This window comes from Chaetura pelagica, unplaced genomic scaffold, assembly GCF_000747805.2.
Source record: "Chaetura pelagica isolate M959 unplaced genomic scaffold, ChaPel_1.0 scaffold160, whole genome shotgun sequence".
NCBI classification, from domain to species: domain Eukaryota; kingdom Metazoa; phylum Chordata; class Aves; order Apodiformes; family Apodidae; genus Chaetura; species Chaetura pelagica.
In genome coordinates, this window is record NW_009951923.1 from 423307 (window position 1) to 441973 (window position 18667).

The window sequence follows — 18667 nt, forward strand, 5'->3', positions numbered from 1 at the left end:
GGGGTGGGGGGGAAGGAGGAAAGTGAATGAGAGCTCAAGAAGGACAAAGAGGGAGGGGAGAGAAAGGGAGTTACCACCGTCTTGGCATCGCTCTTCCTTTCAAACCTCTGTGTAATGATATTGTTTGCAGTGATGCTCAGACAGCGAGCACCTGCTGCTCTGTAATGATTCAGCCGCTTTCAGCCGCCGCTGTAACACGACAGGATGCTGCTGCTACTGTCACTTCTGCCGCTGCCGTTACAGATTTTGCTTTTGCTCCTTCTACTGCATGACAATTGTTTTCCTCGTCTAAGCAGATACCAGCCTCAGATGCTCAAGGTGAGAGTCTTGCCTTTCGCTCTGGGCTATTGGTTCACTTAATCCATCAATTTGTTTGGTGTGCGTGGTTTTCTTTCTCCCATCACCCTCCTTCCCCTGTCTTGTTTTGTTGTGCTTGCTTTTGGGGAGATGTTTCTTCCCTCCTGCAGAAGAGCTGGAATTGCTTGAGAGGTGTTTAAGGAATTATAAAAGTGGCCAGCAAACAGGAGCTCAGTAATTCAGAAGCTACTCTTGCTTCAGAGAGGCAGAACGATCAACAGAGGGCTTGAGGGCAGGGAGGGATAGAGGGGGTCTCGTTTTTCCTGTGCGTTACTCCTTTCCCAGTTTGGATGATGATGATGCTGAGCTTGGACCTTTTGTTGACTCCCACTCTGTGATTTTTGCAGAGCGCTGTGACTATTACTACCATCTCTTTTTGTCTGTGTCTCACAGTAATGGACTGTGGTAGAGTTAAGGCCTTTTGGAGGTGAGCTGTTTTGAGAGCTGATGCTTAATCATGTCTGAAGTAGCTGCCGACACTTTCCCCAGCCCCTCAGCTCAGCTGAGCCCTGATGCGTCCCTCAACGGGCTCCCGGCTGAGGAGAACATGCCGGGGACCCAAAGAGGGGACAGGAGGGTCCAGGGAATAGCAGGCCTGGCCTCAACCTGCTGTGTGTGCCTGGAGGCAGAGCGACTGAAGGGCTGCCTCAACTCTGAAAAGATCTGCATCGCCCCTATTCTGGCCTGCCTGCTCAGCCTTTGCCTCTGCATTGCTGGCCTCAAGTGGGTCTTTGTGGACAAGATTTTTGAGTATGACTCTCCTACCCACCTTGACCCTGGGAGGATAGGACAAGACCCAAAGAGTGCTGTGGATCCTACAGCTCTGTCTGCCTGGGTGCCTTCGGAGGTGTATGCCTCACTCTTTCCCGTACCTAGCCCCAAGAGCAAGGCTGAAGTGACAGTGCAAACTGACAGCTGGCTCGTGCCCTCCAAACCGTTCCTCCAGCCTTCTCTGTATAACCGCATCCTAGATGTTGGGCTGTTGTCCTCTGCTGCACCTTCGATGTCACCACCCGCCCTGGAGCCTACCACAGCATCTCAGGCGCAAGCAACAGAAACCAATCTGCAAGCTGCTCCAAAACTTTGTAAGTAGAAGTTATATGTTTCTTTGTTTCTCCTTTTACAAAAGAAAAAAAAAAACAAAAAAACAAAAAAAACCCTACACACCCAAAACACATTAAAAAAAAAAAAAAAAAGGCACTTACGTGTTCCACAGCTTTCCTCAAGAAGGATATGTGAGTGGCATGCAAAGTTTAAATGTGCTAAGACAGGTATAAAGATGGGTTACCTTCAGAGGAGAGCACCTCAGGGCCTCTGAACTTAGTTCTGAGGTGTGCCTGGCAGTGAGGAGGGCTTTCCTTGGCACTTGGTAAAAGCACCAGTATCACCCTTTTCTCTGCATCTGCTTACAGGGAAGCACAAGATTTACTTCAAGGGTTTATCTGATAGCTATTCCACATGGTCTATCAGCGTATTTTTCTCACAAATTTGATTTGCATTCTGTGCTGGATCTTCCATGTGTGTTCATTTTCTTTGCCTTGCCTGCAGAGCACTTCTGCTACCTCCTTCCTGAAGTCTGTTGTTGGCAAACATCCCTGTCATCCTTCTGAAACAGTCAGGGAGAACAGTGGGAAAGAGCGGCAGCGTATTTGAAGCAGTTAGAGACAAGAAATTATTAATTTATCAGTTAGCTTGTGATCTTTCTCTTACTTTTAAGAGATAAGACACATTCCTCTGTGTTTTTCCCCTCCCCCAGGAACTGATTCTTACTGAACCTTTTTCTCAGACTGCCTCATTGACTTTTTTGGGGCATTTCAGGAGAGCACTGTTAATGATGCTGGAGGGGTCAGTTTCCAAAATAGTCTTTGCTCATCCTTAAAGAAGAAATATCCAGGGTACTTGGATTATTTTCAGTAGCAATTAGAAAGCATCAAAATACTGCACTGCTTAAGTGTAATTCCTTTGACATTCATCATTTTAACCCATCAAATCCAGAGCAGATCAAGCCGGCAGTTCCAGAGCTGTGTAAAACTGTGGGACTCTAGTAAAAGAGAAGGCAGTGCACTGTTGTGCCGAGAGCACAGGGTTGAGGTTTCCTTTGGAAAGCTGCAGTGGCCAGAATGAGTGACCTTGTTCCTTGCATTTTGCCTTGCTGGACCCCTTATACCTTCCCTGTAGTGCAGCAGGATGGCCACCTTGTAGGTGTATGTCCTGGACCTTGCCCTGGAGCCCTGAGTTCACCCGAAGTCCATTACTGCATTTAGCCCTACTAGGACTGGACTCAGTACAGACATGTGGCAATTGGATTAGATGGAACATTTTGGGTCAACCACCTTGCTGGTGAAAATGGCATAACTGCAGTATTTTCAACGGGGGTCTCTTCAGCTGAGATTCAGTCCTGAACAACAATACCAAAATCACTGAAAGAAAATTTTAAGTATTCCTGTAGAAGCCTTTTGCTTAATTAATGGGTTACAACCAGCCTTTGGATTAGAAGTAATTTGTAAGATGGAAATAGTCTAATGGGGAAATATTGCTGTGCAGTTAAATGACAGGGGGCTTTGTCTGTGAGAGGTAAGACATTACTTGAATTAGTGGGACTCTTAACTGCCTTTGCAGTTATATAGAACTATACCAGGTGATTATTTTTTATTGCTGATGCAGCACATCTCTTTTTTTTTTTTTTTTTTTATAGTGGGACTGTCTGCACTTGTATGAGAAGAGAGATGTTACTTGATCTTTCTGTCACTGATAAAAGGATTAGGAAACAGGGATGACAATATCAAATTCTGGTCCATTCTAGTCTTCAATCTCATATGAAGATTCAACCCTGAGATTAAGTTCTTGATGGAAAATACCTCACTTCATAGTTCATAATGAACATTTAAAGTCTTAGATCAGTCATAAGGACAATATTTAATTTTTACTACAATCTGATTTTGAGCCATTAATCATTTGGTGAGCCAAGACCAAGAACAGAAAGTCTCAGAGAAAGCACACTGAAGGCCAGTGGAGTTAGCCAATGCCCCCCCCCCCCCCACGTTCCAAGACACACATTCATTAATGGGTTACAACCAGCCTTTGGATTAGAAGTAATTTGTAAGATGGAAATAGTCTAATGGGGAAATATTGCTGTGCAGTTAAATGACAGGGGGCTTTGTCTGTGAGAGGTAAGACATTACTTGAATTAGTGGGACTCTTAACTGCCTTTGCAGTTATATAGAACTATACCAGGTGATTATTTTTTATTGCTGATGCAGCACATCTCTTTTTTTTTTTTTTCTTTTCATAGTGGTACTGTAAATGACATTAAGACAATACTTTTTACTTCACAAAATAACCAAGGACAACCATTCAATCAAAATGGCCTCTTCCCTGTGAGAGGGAGAAGCAACTAAAAGCAAGTTATGCCAGAACAGCTCTCACCCCTTTGAATTTCCACATGTGAGGAAAGCCTTTACTAGTAACCTGCTAACTTCATCTCTGAAGTAAAGGAAGTGGGGGAAAAAGAGATTCTTTGGAACCCTCACTGACAAAAAGCCATTGTCTGCATTTAGATCTGCTTATATCTGGGAAATAAATGCTTGTCCAGAAACTAGGTAATTGAGTTAATTTGTTGTTCTTTTTAATGTTACCTTGATTTTTTTAAGATAAATGTTTTAAGGCATCATAGTCTTCAAGATGGATATAGACTGAAAGGAAAAGGAGAACTAGCAGCAGGTCAAGTTTGAGTTGCTCTGAGGGAGAAGGCTGTGTATATAGTACTGATTCTAGCTGTGGCATGTAACTTGGACTGTGGCAAAGGGCTGCAATTCCCTGCAAAGAGAAAAGAAAGAAACAAACAAACAAATAAATAAATTGCTGGAAAAGTACACTGCAGCAGATTTGCCTAAGAATTCAAAGAGGCATGAAAGAACTTTTTTGACCACTCTAAAAGCACTGTCTTGGTTTTTTTTAAACAGCTGCATTTCAAACACATCATTGTGTTTTATGTAGAGCAAGATTTGTTAGAGAGGTTGACAGATTGCATCAGCAGTAACTTTTTTTTTATGAATGCCTTTGACAGCTATAAAATTCTCAGAGAGATGGCTTGGAAAGTAGCATCTGCAAATTGGATTGTCCCTTCTTTTGCCTCTCAGTGTCCTTTTTACCATTTCAGGCAGAGTGAGGTAACTTGTTCCCAGAAAGCCCCTTTTGTGCTGATTTTTTTTTTTTCCCAGTGCAGAAATAAAAAAGAACTGACACATCTCATATTCTGTGGTTGATGTATTGCTTCTGAACCAGACCCTTCCATAAGTTTCAAAACCTTTTCTCTTCTTCTCCTGTCTTTTCTGTCTTACTCAGCATATTCCCCTTAAAGCTGTATCCTTCAAGGTCATAGTCTGCTGAGAGCTAATTGATTCTTATTTCTCCTGGAGCCAGAGAGAGAAAGCAGGAGAGAGACAATCCTAGTAATTGTGTCTGGTGCATTAGATTCAAGACTGGTCTCACTCTTATTATTATACTTTGCCCTTTATCAATACAGAAATAATCTCTTCCTTTCTATTCGGTTTCCGTTTTATATTGTAACATCATTTCTCCCTTACTAAAGCAGAAAGGAAAGGTGAATATTTTAAAGCATTCCCTTATTTAGGGAGTGTGTTAATCTTAAAAATTACACCGGAGAAGACTTCATTACAAGTGGGATGTGATATTACAGGCTAGCCTACCATCTTCCCCCTCTGAGAAGATATGCAGATTGTAAAGGTGCTAACACAGTTTGAGAGCTACATTTTACTTCTTTCTGCATCATCACCTTTAAATACAATTCCACCTTTTACCCAGGCTAGTAATAGAGGTGGCCCTGTAGTACTGTCAAAACTGTGTTTCTGTAATAACTGAATCTGAACATCTGCAAATCAACCTTGACAGATCTTTTCACTGCTCTCTCTTTCAATTTAAGCAGATTTTCCCCAGAACCACCCACCATATCCATGTGGGGTTGCCTTTCTGGGGTGACAGCTCTGCCAAAGGAGTACAGTGCTCCTGCGTTTTGGCTCTGCCTCAGACCTGGGGTGCCCAAGCACTTGTCTTTGGGACCTCATCTCTCCTGACCTGGTGAGGTGCCACGGGACACACAAGAAGCAGGGCAAGAGGTAAATCACAGCACAAAGACTGTGCTGGAGTGGGTTTTCCTGTGAGTGGAAGCAAAAGGCCTGGCAGAGAGCAGGGTCTGGAGAATATGCCTCTCAGGCAGCACAGCTGTGCTGCCTCTGTGTCCTTTCTGCTTTTGGCTTCCCTGGCCACCTCCAGTGCTGTGTGCTCACAGACCAGCTGCATGCCTGGTGCCGTGCTGGGGGCCAGCAGGTGACCAACAGGCACACTGGGCACCTCTGCCCACCTTCTGCTCCCCTTCAAAGTTATCCAGGCACAATGTCTGAATTTCTTGTGCATTTTTAGAGCTAAGGAAGGAAAAAGTGGAAAGAAAACTAACCTATCCCTTTTTATTTTTTTTTATTCTTCATAGTGTAAATACTACTTGCAAATTCTCTCTCTTTCATCTCCCCTTGCTTTTTCTCAGGTCTGCATTGGATGCTTTTTCTCCTATATACTGTGATTTGCGAAGGTCTGTATTTTAGCTCCATGGCAGGCTGGAGGGGAGTCTTTCCCTCCAGTTATAGGTGTTGCAGCCCTGCTGAAGGCTTCAGTTTATGGGCAGCAAGGGGTTTGTTCATTGCAGCTTTAAAGAGTGTTTGCTCTGTTTGTTGACCAGTCTAAGTCTGACCCATGCTCTGCAGTTCAAGTCCTCGTCACAACACTGCAGGGTTGAGTTCATGCCTGACAGCCTCTAAAAGTGTCAAGGTCAAGGATGTCCTGGAAAGCCATGGGGGACTGTACTCACAGGAGAGGAGAACAGAGGATACTGCACAGACCATATACCAGCCTTTTCTATGCTCACTGTTACTATGCAGGGCAGTACTACACAGGAGATTGCTTTTTCCTCAAAGTTTGAAGATGCAGGAAGAGAGCACCTTAAAGGAGATGTCACTCCCTTTCTGATATTTATGCCGATTACCTTCAGATTACCTTCAGATACCTGACTTAAGTGCCTACATTAGGAAGCTAGGAAGCCTTCAGCTTCCTATACACCATAAAGGAAGAGACCTCCCCCAGGCAATTCCCAGCATGAGTGTAGCAGGAGTAACTCTCTTTCTCCAGTTAGTGTATAGGGAGACTAACCTTGCAATTCAGTTTCTAAGTTAAATGTCTGCTACACAATATGAAGGCTTGTTTTGAGATCCCTCCCTTTTCTTTGACGTGTCCTGTGAATTAGCAATATCTTGTCACAGGGTAGTTATAATTAATCATGGTTAAGATACCAGACAAGTTCTGAGCCTAACTCAAGAGCATAATGAAGAGTTGCTGATCTCAGTAAGCCCTGGAGACAGTACTGGGCCTCCATTAACAAGCAGCAATAAAGCAAGTGCCACTGTACTGAGCCAGCCCGTCTGTATTTCCCTGAAACGCTTCTTTCTCTCCTCTCCCAAAGGTCATGGTGGGTTACAGATGTATATACTTGTGGCAGGAACACACAGAGTAAAGTGGAATTAGGACTGATGAGGTGAAATGCACAAGATGCTGCAATTTTTTAGGGAGTTCAGGTCTATTAAGCCTTCTAAAGTGATAACTGAGACTTCCTCTCCCCAGCCCAGTTAGTCACATTGACTTTAAAATGCCCTCAACAAGCACAGGTTGTTCAGATAAATGTATTGCTTTGTTTCATTTTGTATCTCTAACATCTTCCTTTTTAACTTTCCTAACTTGCATAGAAACAGTTCTTCTGTTTAGCTTGCAGAGGACTGAACTGGTATGTCTTGCATTTCTCTCTTGGGGAGGCACCTCAAATTCATGGCTTTCAGAATCACCTGATGGGTGTGGCTTTTCTTTCGTGCACCATGCACAGAGAACAGAGAAAAAAAAAAAAAAAAAAAAAGGCTTCCTGAAGCATTTTCTCTTAATGACAGTCTGAATTTCTCATGACAAATATTAGTCTGCACTTGTAGTTTTCTTTAAAAGCTTTGTTCTACTTTGTCAGCTTCACTGAAAATAAGTTAAGTATTCATGCTGTATGGATCTGCATGGTGTCCCTCCTCGTTTATATACATGTGCATATGTAAGTATAGAAAATACAATAGTTATGTGGAGTATATGGCCATTGTTTCTTTATTAAAAATGACATCTGTGACTGTACTGCATAATAAGTTTCTAAGCAAAACTGATTAAAAATTGATGGTATAACAAACCCCAGGGTTTGGATTTCTACTGCAGAGGACTGAAGTTATCAGCCTTCAGCATCTATTGTACTTTTAAGTGAAATGCTTAATTTTCTATTGATGCACTGCAAATAAACGCACGCAGCAACCCACCTTAGATTTGCAGTGTCTATCTTTGGGGTGCAGAGAACCCCTGGGAAACTTTCTCAGCATCAGATGAGAAGGCAGAATTCAGCTTCCTGGAGGCTAAGTAGCAGGTTAATTGTGATGCAGAGCTGGAATGATATAAATGAGCGTTTTCATCATTTGTAGTCTTGCTAATGGAAATGCAATAGATTTGCTGCAGAAATTCAACTCGGAATCAATAGCAATGCAATGAGACAGCTGGTTCAAGGAGATCACATGTGATGCCAATCTACTGCAGACAGTACCTGGCAGAGACTGCTCTGGCTCTCTTTCAGGAAAGGCCAGAGAGCCCTAGAAGATGCCACAGCAGGTGATGGAAGACTTCTGAAAGGAAAAAGTCGCCTTCAGAAAGGATGGGGCAGTGTTAGGAGGAAAGGTTTTCTCTGACTGAGGGAAGAGAATTGTTTTCTTTGAGGAATATGGATCGCATAGTTTTGGTGAAGGGTAGATGGTTTTGGAATATCTTCTGCTAAGGGCTTCTGCCCTCTTGCTCCCCAGGCAAACCATGGAGAGGAGCAGGCACTACCATTTTGTGGATTGCTTTGTAGTGGGCTGGCTACCTTTGCTATTTGTACTGCAGGGAGCCCAGTTTCCTGGACAGTAAGCACTGTGAATCACATCTTGGTCTTTCATGTTAAAATGTTATGTGAAGCACCAGAGTCAGGAGGAGGTATGCATTAAACTCAAGAGTCTGAGCATGACCATTTTTTGTCAATTAGAGAGCTCTTGAAAGCAGCAAGGGAGAAATACCTATGCAACATTTTGGGGCAATGTAGTATCTGCTCATTTACAGCCTGTCCTGTCTCATCCTGTCTCTCATCCCGCCTCCCCAGCCCTAGTATAGTTTTAGTCACTGAGACAAAAGGAAAGCTTTTTTGCTAGGGAAAACAGGCAGGAACAAATGCACTGGGATATGGCTGTTGGCCACTCAGAGCTGCTCTAAACAAAAACAGAGGCAAGGTCCATCCAGCTCTGGACATGGGTGCTGTTGTGGCATCCATCTGTTACCTTTGCTCTTGTATTGTTTAATTATGAAAGCCTTATTTTAATATATATATTCTCACAGAGTATATTCAGCTTTTTCACATAAGCATTCACAACCTCCTCCCCCACTTTTTCATTTTTATATCTGTGCTTCGTCCTGGAACTTGCTGGCAGTGCATTCTCATAACTCAGACAGCTTTTTATTTTGGCAATGAATATTGCTTCATTTTTTGAGATGAAAGGAAATCAATACTGGGTTGGTAGTCATATGGCACTGGGGGGAATATATGAAGCTATGATCTTAAGCATGATTCGTGACACAGTCAGTATTCTTGTGGAATTCCTGAAAGATATTTGAATTTTACCATTTTTAACAGTCAATTAATTCATGTCATTAGACAGATCAAAGGAGAAAAAAAAGAATATCAAACTCATTCAAAAGCCTTTCTCTTATGCAAAAAAAAAAAAAAAAAAAAAATCCCAGCTCATAAAAGATTACTTGAATCTTCTAATGTAACTGGAAGCTAGTGTAAAGCTGCTAAAACTGGATCTAGAGAAGATGAACAGGCTTTTAATTGCACTAAATTAATCTGGATAGTTAATTTAGTTTTTCGTGTTGAACAGGATGGCCTAAATTCTTACTGGCACAAAGGTTCTTAGGCATAGCCCTGTAAGACCTCGCAGAGCATTGGGATCCTATGGTCCATGACCTACATGACACAGAGTATCTTCCTGATGAAGGTTTCTTCCAGACCCCCACTGACAGCAAAACAGATACCCTTATTCTAGTTTCTCTTTTAAACGGAACCACATGCTTTGACTTTGAAAATATTTGTTTGCATTCTGGACATTTGTTCATTTACACCTTCCTCTCCTAGGTTAAACAGCTCTTCCATGCCAAATGTTTTTTCCTCACAAAGATGTACATACACTGTAATCAACTTTGGATAAGCCTTTTTGACAGGCCAGAGCAGCTGAGCTCATAATTCTCCCCACGGAGGGAATTGTTTTCAGTCCTTGAATTATTTCATCCCTCTTCATGCTTTCTTAGTTTTCAGATAAATAGAGTTGTAATTTTGATAAAATACTTATACGGGGGCTATTCCAAGATCCCAATGAAGGACAGAAACTGTTCTGTGTCACAGTCACTGTTTAGAAGCACACAAGAAGCATAAACTAGCCCCAGTGCCTGTTTAATATTTCGAACAGTAAATAAGTAATGATGTCCAGTCAGAGTAGGAGATGTATGTCTTAAGCATACAGAGGCCCCCACTGTCCTGCTTCTTGTCCTCAAGGTCACATGCTGCTTCTTTCTGGCATGGAACAACAATCCTAAGGGTCAGTCAAAGGAATAAAGACCAATATCATCCATCCTTGGTAATGGTGGGTGCATTTTATGAGGAGTTTCAGCTCTCTCATTTCCCGGTTCTGTTGTGCTCTAAAGAATGCCCTCAGCAACGCTTCCTGGATGAACAGGTCAGGTCAATGGTGTTAACTGTGCAGGCTTGCCTCTTGATTTCTGCTCATGCTTTCAAAGATTTCTCCCTCTGTGGCCTGCTGACACTTCTCCCATTCTGTGGCCCAAGGACCACTTCATCAGTTGGCCCTTCATTCAGTTTGTTGTCTGAGCTCCTGCAACATTTGGTTCTTCCTCGCAAGAAGCAGAAATATCCCAAGGGCATGAATTTGTGGGAGGGAAGGATTTGGTGTTTGCACATTGATCCTGATTACCCAGCTGATAGACACTTTGCTTATGTGATGGATTCTCTTACGTTCCTGTCCTACAGTGGGTCTACTTCATGGACACAACCTGGTAGTGTTGCATGGTGCCCAAGCATCTTTCATCATCACAAGACATGAGATTTAAGAAGCATGAACATATCAAGAAAATCACAACGGCTAATTATTTCAAGATAGCTCAGATTTTGAAGACCTTTTTGTATATTCAAGATAGCATTTCTTGGACTGTGGGTGTGCCCAGCAGGACAGTTAGCAGTGTGAAGGTAATAGTGCCTTAGCAAGGGAAGGAAAGTGTAGGGGGCTAGACAAATTATTATTTCTGTATCTAATATGCACTGGTCAGGGAAAAATATAGTGACTGTGTTGTTAGGGCTTTAGGAATTAAAGACCACAGGATAAGACAGACAACAAAAGGCTTCCTGTTGTGTTGGTACAGGGGCTTGGAGAGGCATGAGCTCATACTTGAAAGTGACAAATAGCAAGGTGCCAGAAAACCAGAAATAAATGGCTGTATCTGCCTTGCACAGGAGAGCAGGGGAGGTCTGATCTTTCTGGACTGGAAGAAAGCAGGAAGTACCTGTACCCCAATGCCAGAGGTACCTGCAATCTGCCTGAGACTTGCAGGAGATCCTGATGCAGCCTTTCCCCCTGCTGAGGGTCTGGACTATAAATATAGTCACCCATTTTTTGGCCATGCTGCATTTCTAAGGGAATCTTGCCTGGGCAGATCCTCTTGCCATCCAGCCATGCTGAGTGTATGTTCCTCACCAACACTGAGATCCAAAGAAGTGCCCTTTGCACTGTGCTTTTCCCTGCCTGGCCAGGGGCTGAAACCACTCCCTTCTGCCTGTGTAGCAAATGCTGCAAAGCAGCTGCCATTGAATTCCTTCTCATTACTTTGGTCAAAAGCCCTTAGTGCACTCCAGCCATTGCCTCATCGAGGTTCCTCAGCTCACCCTTGTTTTTGGAGACTTTGATTTAGTGATAGCATTAATAGATTTTGAAGGTTCTCAGTAACAATTTTTGCAAACTCCTTCAGCTATCCAATTTCCAGGACATACAGCTGTGTGTGTATTCTGTTTGTGCAGAAAGAAGGGCTGTGTTTCAGGATCAAAAAGCCAATAAATGCCTTAGCACACAGAAGCTTTTCTTCAGTCAGTTTACAGAAAGATATCTCAAAATTCTCCTTTTGCTTTGTAAAATGGTATCTAGCCAGTAAAGCCAAAAAATGCACTGGGTTTTGAACATGTGAAAATTCAAGAATCTCTCTGTTGCTTGCTAGTTCCAAGCATTTGAATTCACCATGCTGTAGAGATTAATGGAGATCTCTCAAATAAGTAGCTTTTCAAGCAACTCTCTAATTTTCCTAATTGTTGCTAATCAGCTGTTTAGTGTGTGTTTTTCCTTCTCCAGATTTGGAGTAAGAATTAAAAAGATATGTTCTGTACATCTATTCATTTAACTGTGAAAGCCTAGACAAATCAAAAAGGAAAATATTCTGATGCTTCCTTAACAGGACTGAGATCCAGCAAGCATGGCATGCCAGTATGCCAACACTGGAGGGAGAATTTGGTATCTAAATTTACTTTCTCCTAACAGATATCTAGCAGGTTCCCCAAGTTGCAGAGTAATTTGTGCTTATGCCTGCTTTGCTTTTGCAGATTATCTTTAATGTCTTCTCAGGGCTGTTACTGATACTTTCCGGATGTTAATACACATGGATTTTAATAAATGGTTATACCAGCACTGCTGTTTGATGTTAACTTACATTAATTCATATATTAATTTTCCTATGTTACTCTGTTTTACAAATAGTGATGGCGTAATGCCAAAATATTCCTGATAATTAATCCAAAATCATGACTTAGCAGAAACAGACACACTTTTTTTAAAAGTACAGCTTGCAAATGTCATTCAAGTCATATAAATACTGCCCCTACAGAGGCAGACTTAAAAATGTCAGTCAATAGTGAAATACCAGACAAATGACTTGACCATGATTTTTGGGTAGTCATCACTCACAGAAGAGAAAAATTGGGGCACTCAGATCTGTCAAGGAAATACTGCAACATGTGAGAGTGGGCTGAAAACAGATTATTCAAGCTAGAAACTAACTACAGTTTGTGTTGGTTTTTTTTAAAAGAATAAGCCTGCCCAATGGCTGGAATTTCTCCTTTGGCAGTTAACTGACCTCTGCCAACTGCTTGGGAAGAATGCCTGTCCCAACCAGTAACATCACCAATTGCTCCACAGTTACTTGCTACTCCAAGGTGACTGGTTCATATCCCAATCTCACAAAGAGAGAAGCTTTGGCAAATTCACATCCTGTGCTCTGATGACTTTGGGTGAATGCAGATTTCTTCATGTTTACAATTAAGTAAGCTACTTACACACCAACTCCAGTTTTCACTGAAAACTGATGGGTAGTTCAGTTACACTGACCTTTAATTTATCTTGTGGTGAGTTCAGAACTGAAAATGCTCTCTAACTTTCCAGTTGCAGCTCAGCTACTCTAGGTTTGCATGTGAAAAGAAGAGAAACCTTGGAAAGATCTTTTGAAATCCGACACCAATTCTGCTTAAAATTTTGCTAATTTAAAGAGCATTATGTTTCATTCTATCTGGGAGCCCATGCAGTGGATATTCATGAAGCACAAGAATACTATGCAGCAGAAGGACCAGAAATCTAGAGATATCTGTAAAGCTATGAGAGCTTCTTGGGGATGTTCACTTGCTAACAGAACTTTTAAAGTTGTCAGTTTGTGACTTCCCATGTGTGATCTCAACCCCAGTCTTTCCTGTTCTTCATCTTCTCACGCTGTTAGGGATACTGCCCTTTTCATTGCTTGAGAAGCCTTGATGCTTGTGCTGCTTGGCATTCTCAGCAGACTCAGACCCAGAGATCTGCTCCTGAAGGCAGCTTGTGTTTTAAATTATACATAAGTCCATCACAGAGGGGCTGCACTTCAAGGCTCCTTTTTGGGGGTGGTGATGTAAGGGAGTCAAGTAATATAGCGACACTTTTCATTTTTCATGTCCTAGCTCCGTTAAGAGCAGCCCTGCAACTGTGTCATTTTTCTCCCATGTGACTGTTTAATCACCTGAGAGAGTACCAGCCAGAGTTTTGTGGTAAGATTGATTATACTTCCAACAAAGTGCTTCCTTCAGCTGAGCGCCGGGAAGTAGCCTAGTTTAGCAGCTAATGGGCTTCAGTCTGAAGGGGAAATGGCGACTGTGATTGAAATGTCACAGCGGTGTGTGCTAGCCCTTTGGCCTGTGTGCTGAGCAGTGCCTAGGTCCTGGGGAGGTTGTTCAGGTTTCAAGAATGGGGAAGATATTCCCTAAGCTGAAGATGAGGGAGATACTCCTGAGCTTTACCACAGAAAGCTGTGCTTTTGGAAGCAGTTCACCTTATCCTTTGAAAGTGTCAAGGGGTGGGTGTGGGAATATCCAGACCTGCAAGTAGAGACAAATGTTGTTGCAGATGTAATGACACTTCTGTTGGCACGGTTAGCCTGCATTGCCATAGGGCTGGTGCTATGAGGTTTGCAATAACGTGCTGCAGGACCAGCTAGGACCCCAGTCTGCATGACATGGGATGAAGAGAACCATAATGGAGTGATCATCCACCAGCACTCCCTCCAACACACACTTTGTCAGCAGCCTGTCCATTAAAAGCCTGGGAGAGAACTAAGGAAATATACTCACCAGCCTTGTTTTACAGAGCATGAGTCAATAATAACATCGTAGGTGACAGTTTACAAATGTTTTGCCTTGCTTGGGTGAATTCACAGTCTCTGAGTGCCAACAGCTCTTACAGAGGCCTTTGTGATTTACTCAGTGTCACAGAGGAAACCTGTGGCAGCACCAAGATTTAATTCCCACAGTCTGAGAATCAGTTGCCCTCTTTTTAAAGGGTTGCAGATGCTAATGAAAATCCAGGAAGCAAGAGGAGAAAACTCACAAATAAAGGGTAGAAAGTGTGGTTGCATAAAGATAAGACAAAGCAAAAATCATTCCGAATCCTTCAGTTCCAGAGGTTCATATTTTAGTTTGTGATAAAAAATATTGTTTAAAATACACAGGAAGACAATACTTGTTCGCTATTAAAAGACATTCCTTTCTGGCATATATTGTTAAAAATGGATGACATAAATGTATACAAAATTAGAACCTGAAATTTCCTGCTATTTCTGTCATTGCTTCATTAAATGTAATAGACTGTTAGCTAACAGCTTCCTTCAGATAAAAAAAATAATAAAAAAATAGCAAAGTTGCACTTCATTGACATTTGACTGTTGACAGTTTAGCTGAAGTCTGGGGATCACATTTCCCAAAGTTGAGAGCTTTGGATGTTATAGACTTGTTGTTCACCCTTTGGCTGAACCTCAACCAGCTGCAGGGCCTGTTTGTTTGTTTGTTTGTGTTTGTTTCTGTTTTCATTTCCTGTTTTCTGTGTGTTTGTATTTAATAGAGATTGATTGCTTCTCTCCAAATTTTTGCTAGTTTCCCTTTTTGTGCATAAATACCCTAAATCAGCTGGTTGTTTTGAACACTGTCTGCTCCCATAATTGTTTTTTCACTGGCCCATGTACAGCGTGGGTCCAGACCACAGTTCCTCAGCCACTCGCAGAGCCACATCAATCTTGCAGCCTTGACTTGCACACAGCAAGGTTGCAGGAATGACCTTCACACCAGCTCCTCTTGTGCTTCTGCCCAGGAGATTTCTCCCAGATGGCAGCCAGCACGTGGCTCTCTTGCTTGGACTGGGAGAGGATGGAGACCATGCTCTGCTGGAGGGATGGGGAGGACGAGGAGCCGAGCAGGGTCTGTCACTGGTGGTGGCAGGGTGCCAGCCCACTGGCAGCTCCCACCCTGCTGCTCAAGCAGCCTGCAGGCATCCAGTGGGAGCACAGGGCAGGGATACCTCCAGCTGACCGTGCAAAAAGGCAGGTCCTCAGGCAGGAGAAGGCTCCTAAGCACTCCCTTAACACCCATGGGGGACTCGTAGGTCTGTAATCACTTTGGCAGAAACTTCCCCCCCCATTCCTGATCAGCCCAGTCCAGGAAGACTTTTTAGCTTTGCCCTTCGCTATTGTCATTACTGTAATAAATTGAGTATAATTGCTTGGCTTGAAACAGCTCTGCCTTCTGCTGTGTAGGTGGGGAAATGATGCCAGGAACAATCCTTTCTTCTGCCAGTTTGCCTCTCTCTGCAGCAGGGGTCTTATACATACTGATCCTGTATAGTTGCTGCTGTTAGCAAAAAGGAACCTAAGCACTGCCTCAGCTAGAAATGCAAGATTGATTACATTAGATGCGCTTTATCCTCAGTGTCCTGCATGAAATCAGCTCCTGAATAGGTTAATGCCATTGCTTCAGAGTGGAAAATGCCAATGTTAATTCAGGGTTTGCTATAGATAGGCAACTTGGTACAGAGCACAAATGCATGGGATTGGGTCACTGCCAGACTTTTATCTGAGGAGAGAGGTCAAATGAAGGTTTGCACGTGATAATATATCCTATACCAAACTCAACACGTGACCAGTTGCTGGGACACCCCAGGGAGCTGTATCCTTTTTATGTCTGAGTTCAGCTCTGCCATGATGCCATTTACAGAAAACTCAGACATGTTTTCAGCTGTGGCCCAAAATATTCTGCTGCTTCATGGTGAGGGTAGGACACTGACAACACTTAATGAAACAAGTATTCTGAAAAGTTTCATGTTTGAAACTGCAGGGAAATTACTGGAATCAGAGCACTTGATGCCTATTGCATGGTCCTTGTGCACTGGAGGGAGGGATCCCACCTCTTTTTTGGGCCTTAGAGGGATGATCAGCCCCTCTGCTCTACTGGGATACCCATACAGTGCTACACACTGGGTTGCCTATTGTTCAGAACCCTAGGCTGTGAGGAGGTCCTAATCCTTCTTTGGAGTCTGAGCATGCCAACAGAGTTGAATTCTCTGGATCAGGATATGCACTTCTGTACACTTTTTACCATGTTTTCCTGGCCTTTGCACCTTCTCAGGTCACAACTTGTATGCATCCTGCACCCCAAGTCCTTTTAGATAAATGCAAGAGGAGTAGCTGACTGTAAGGCAGGGAAATGGCAGCTCTGAAACTTCTCAATACCTTCTGTTACTGGGCAAGGTTGCATATTTTGTGGAGTGCTGCAGTCTGCAAGGCATGAGGCAAAATGCTGCACACCTCTTTGATGCCAAACAATAAAAAAACATTTGGGTCTCAAACTTCTGGCAGCCAAAGTGATGCTCTGTTACGTGACACACCTGTTTTGCTTTCATACTGGGAAGAAAGGAAATACACTGTGGGCTATTTTTAACATTTCAGATTAATTGGTAGATATGGCAGTGGGCTGATCTAACATAGGAGTCAAAATTAGGGAAGATACCTGTTTTTTCATAGCTACTTCTACAATAGAGTTGGAGCTGTAGGCCTGACTGCTAAGCTTTTACCAAACTCAGTGAAACATCCAGCCACCTGTTTTCATTTACTTTGTTGAGATGATCTCTGGTGCTGGTGTGGACTTTTACAGGTATTAAATCTTAATATCTGGAAGATGATTGAGAAACATGGATTCAGGATGTTGTGGGTGGTGGCTTTATACAGTATGTACATGTCCTTTCACACTTCTTAGAGATTCAACAACCCCAAACCAAAAACATCTGCAGTAAGCACAGTTTATTGTCCTATTGCTATCACTGATATTTGTGATTAACTGTCTCTCAACTACCCTCATCTACTTCATATTTCCAAGACACTTTTTCTTTTTAAGAGGTCTCTTGCATCCTGAAATGCTTCAGTGGTATATTGTTTCCTAATAGCAATGCCTTATATCATGTCCTGGTTATCTGACACTTCTAGAAAATGATGGGGAAGCCAAAGGCTCTTTTTCTATTTCCTTGTGACATGTCTAAGACCTCCTTTCACTTAGAGATTCAAGATCTTTATGGGGGAAAGGAGGAAGTTGCCACTGTTTCTCACTGGGGTAAAATTACTATATCCTTATGGAGATTAAATAGAATAATCTTCAATGCTCTTAGTGTATTAGGATTGCCTGATTCCAACTAAGAGCTGGTGGAACAGTATTTCCAGGGGACCATGTATTATTTATCTCTCTTTCTTCCACTAAATGAAGGACCATAAATGTGGAGCGAAACTAGTTTTTCTTTTGCTTCAAAAGAAATGCCCTGCTGTTTCATCTTTCAAGGTGCAATTTGCTTAGTCCTCCTTTTGGAGCAGTACATAACAACCTGTTCTTGCCATATAGCAGGGGCAGCCGTCATTTATTCTAACTCAAAAGGGCTTTTCAGGAGTATGAGACATTAACAGAGAGCAAGCTACAACGTTTCATAAATCTCCGAAGATTGATAGAGAGCTCTCTAGTAAATGAGGATTCTCGTACAGCCTCCCACTCCACTTCCCAGTGTGCTGCCAATTTTAGGGAAAATTAAACAACTTGGCAGGGTCCAAAGCCATACCGTTTCTCTCAAAATGACAGTTACAGCAGACCTTTCTTAGTAAGGTTTTACTCAGCTCCTCTCACAAAGATCCGCTTAGATCCATAATTGCTTCTCACAAAAAGCAGTTTTCCACAGAACTCCTGCTTTGTCATTCCTGCAGTGCAGGGTCTTGCTGAAGCTCTTGCATGCTCAGGAGTAGGGAGCAACAGGAAATATGCTGAAATCCCATCAGTGCCTGAGTTGTCACAAAAGGGTATTGCATTGTGCAGTAGTTCCCCAGGACAGGACTCTTCCAAGCCATGCATTGACAGAGCCACTTAGGTACCTGAAAAGTTACATGTGCTCCCACAGGGACAGGGTCTGAGCTTAAGCTGAATGGAGGGCAGAAATAATAAGCCTACTTCACTAGCACCACAGTGGTGTTTTGAGGGGTGCACTGTCCTGTGCAACATGGGCAACAGGGTCTGCTTTTTCATGGCTGGCATGGCAGCACATCTTAATATTTACCCCTTTGGCTTCACGGATGCAGCCGACTAATTGCAGGATGTTTCACAGTCTCTTTCAGTGTCTACAAAGTCATATTGCTCTGCCTGGCTGAACAGGAGAGAGATAGATAATGCTCAGATCCCATCACTGCCTACTGGATGAGCCAGAATAAATATTTC

The 18667-nt window shown here is 42.8% G+C and overlaps 1 protein-coding gene across 3 annotated transcripts in view; it reads left to right on the forward strand.

Annotated features, from left to right (window-relative positions):
• Window positions 1-202: 202 nt before the first annotated feature.
• Window positions 203-18667, forward strand: part of NRG1 (neuregulin 1) — a 100351-nt gene continuing 81886 nt past the window's right edge. For 2 of the 3 annotated variants that reach the window (XM_009995848.1, XM_009995856.1), the window contains exon 1: window positions 203-1442. In XM_009995848.1, the coding sequence (XP_009994150.1) occupies window positions 815-1442 (628 nt within the window). In that variant the 5' untranslated portion in view covers window positions 203-814. The remainder of the gene's footprint in view (window positions 1443-18667) is intronic. The other variant, XM_009995863.1, reaches the window with a different exon arrangement.